The sequence below is a fragment of the Otolemur garnettii genome, unplaced genomic scaffold, assembly GCF_000181295.1.
Source record: "Otolemur garnettii isolate 467f Iridium unplaced genomic scaffold, OtoGar3 scaffold00086, whole genome shotgun sequence".
Classification (NCBI taxonomy): Eukaryota; Metazoa; Chordata; class Mammalia; order Primates; family Galagidae; genus Otolemur; species Otolemur garnettii.
In genome coordinates, this window is record NW_003852481.1 from 774,619 (window position 1) to 775,888 (window position 1,270).

Here is a 1,270-nt window from a genome sequence, read left to right on the forward strand (position 1 = left end):
CGGTGCCCCACTCCTTTGAGCCACAGGCGCCGCCCCTGTGACAGCATTTTAAGACAAATTAAATTAGACTCTGTTCCAGGTCCTTTGCTGCTGCATCTAGAGTACGAACGACCCAGGGGAAAAGGAAAACTCAGAGGGGCATAAGAAGCATATAATATAATTTTAATTCCTAGGGAGGTACGCTGCAGAAGACAGAAATCAGAAGTCATTAGCTGTTTCATTTGGGGGAGATCGTTGGGCTCTTTGGGTAGAAATGTCCAAAACCAGGATCATAATTATTACTCATAGATGTATATGGGTACACGCGCGCTCGCGAAGGACTTGCAAAGCTCAACTCAGGGATACTGAGAAATAACCCTTCGGCGTGTGACGTCACCAGTAAGCAACAACCAGTGCGCATGCGTTCTTTTAAAGAGCCCGCACGCTCCGGCGGCCTCTCAGCCCGCCCTCTTTTTCAGCCCGTTCCACCCCCGTTTCCCGAGACTGCTCCTCCCTGCGGAAGCCAAATGTCCAATCACCGCCCACCTTTTCCCTGGCGTCATTGGCGCGTGCCCGGCTTCTAAGGTTCAGGGGCGGGCTTTGTGCTTGCGCATGCGCCAGCTCCCGCTTTTCCCACGCTGGTTCCGCGAGCTTGGCCTGAGGAATCTCGTGTCTGGGTCCCGTCAGGGTTGTCCCCGCTGGCGCCATGGGCAAAACTGCTGATTCTCGGGGTTCGGGATCCCGACCCGACCCAGTGCGGAGCTTCAATCGCTGGAAGAAAAAACACAGCCACAGGCAGAACAAAAAGAAGCAGTTGAGGAAGCAGTTGAAGAAACCCGAGTGGCAGGTGGAGCGCGAGGTGATCAGCCGCCTTATGCAGAACTATGAGAAGGTGAGGCGCTGTGGAGGGGCGCGGGCTGGCGCCTGATGCGCGCAGGGTGGGCCACCAGCCAGGAAGCGTGTCCCTGAGGCGACGGTTTCAGAGAGAGGGGGCGACCGGTCACTGGCGAGCTTGCCATTAGTCCACTGGGCTGGAGAGGGGAGTGGGGTGGGAGTTTCACCGAGTGCCACAGCCCGAGTCTCTGCACCGTCCTGGCCACTCTTCTCTTCTGGAAAGGATGGAATTGAAGCGTTATACCTACAGGTAGGGAGACTGATGCTATAATAGTTACAGTTATAGTCACAGTAGTAATGCCAATGACAATATAGGTAATAACACCCCCATTTTTAAACACTATGTGCTTTAATTATTTGACTTGATTTGAGATAGGGATTTTTTTTTTTTTTTTTG

The 1,270-nt window shown here is 53.2% G+C and overlaps 1 protein-coding gene across 1 annotated transcript in view; it reads left to right on the forward strand.

The window, feature by feature from the left end:
* The first annotated feature begins 561 nt into the window (after positions 1–561).
* DDX10 (DEAD-box helicase 10) overlaps positions 562–1,270 on the forward strand; it is a 278,013-nt gene continuing 277,304 nt past the window's right edge. The window contains exon 1 of the mRNA XM_003794715.2: positions 562–871. Within this exon, the coding sequence (XP_003794763.1) occupies positions 686–871 (186 nt within the window). The 5' untranslated portion in view covers positions 562–685. The remainder of the gene's footprint in view (positions 872–1,270) is intronic.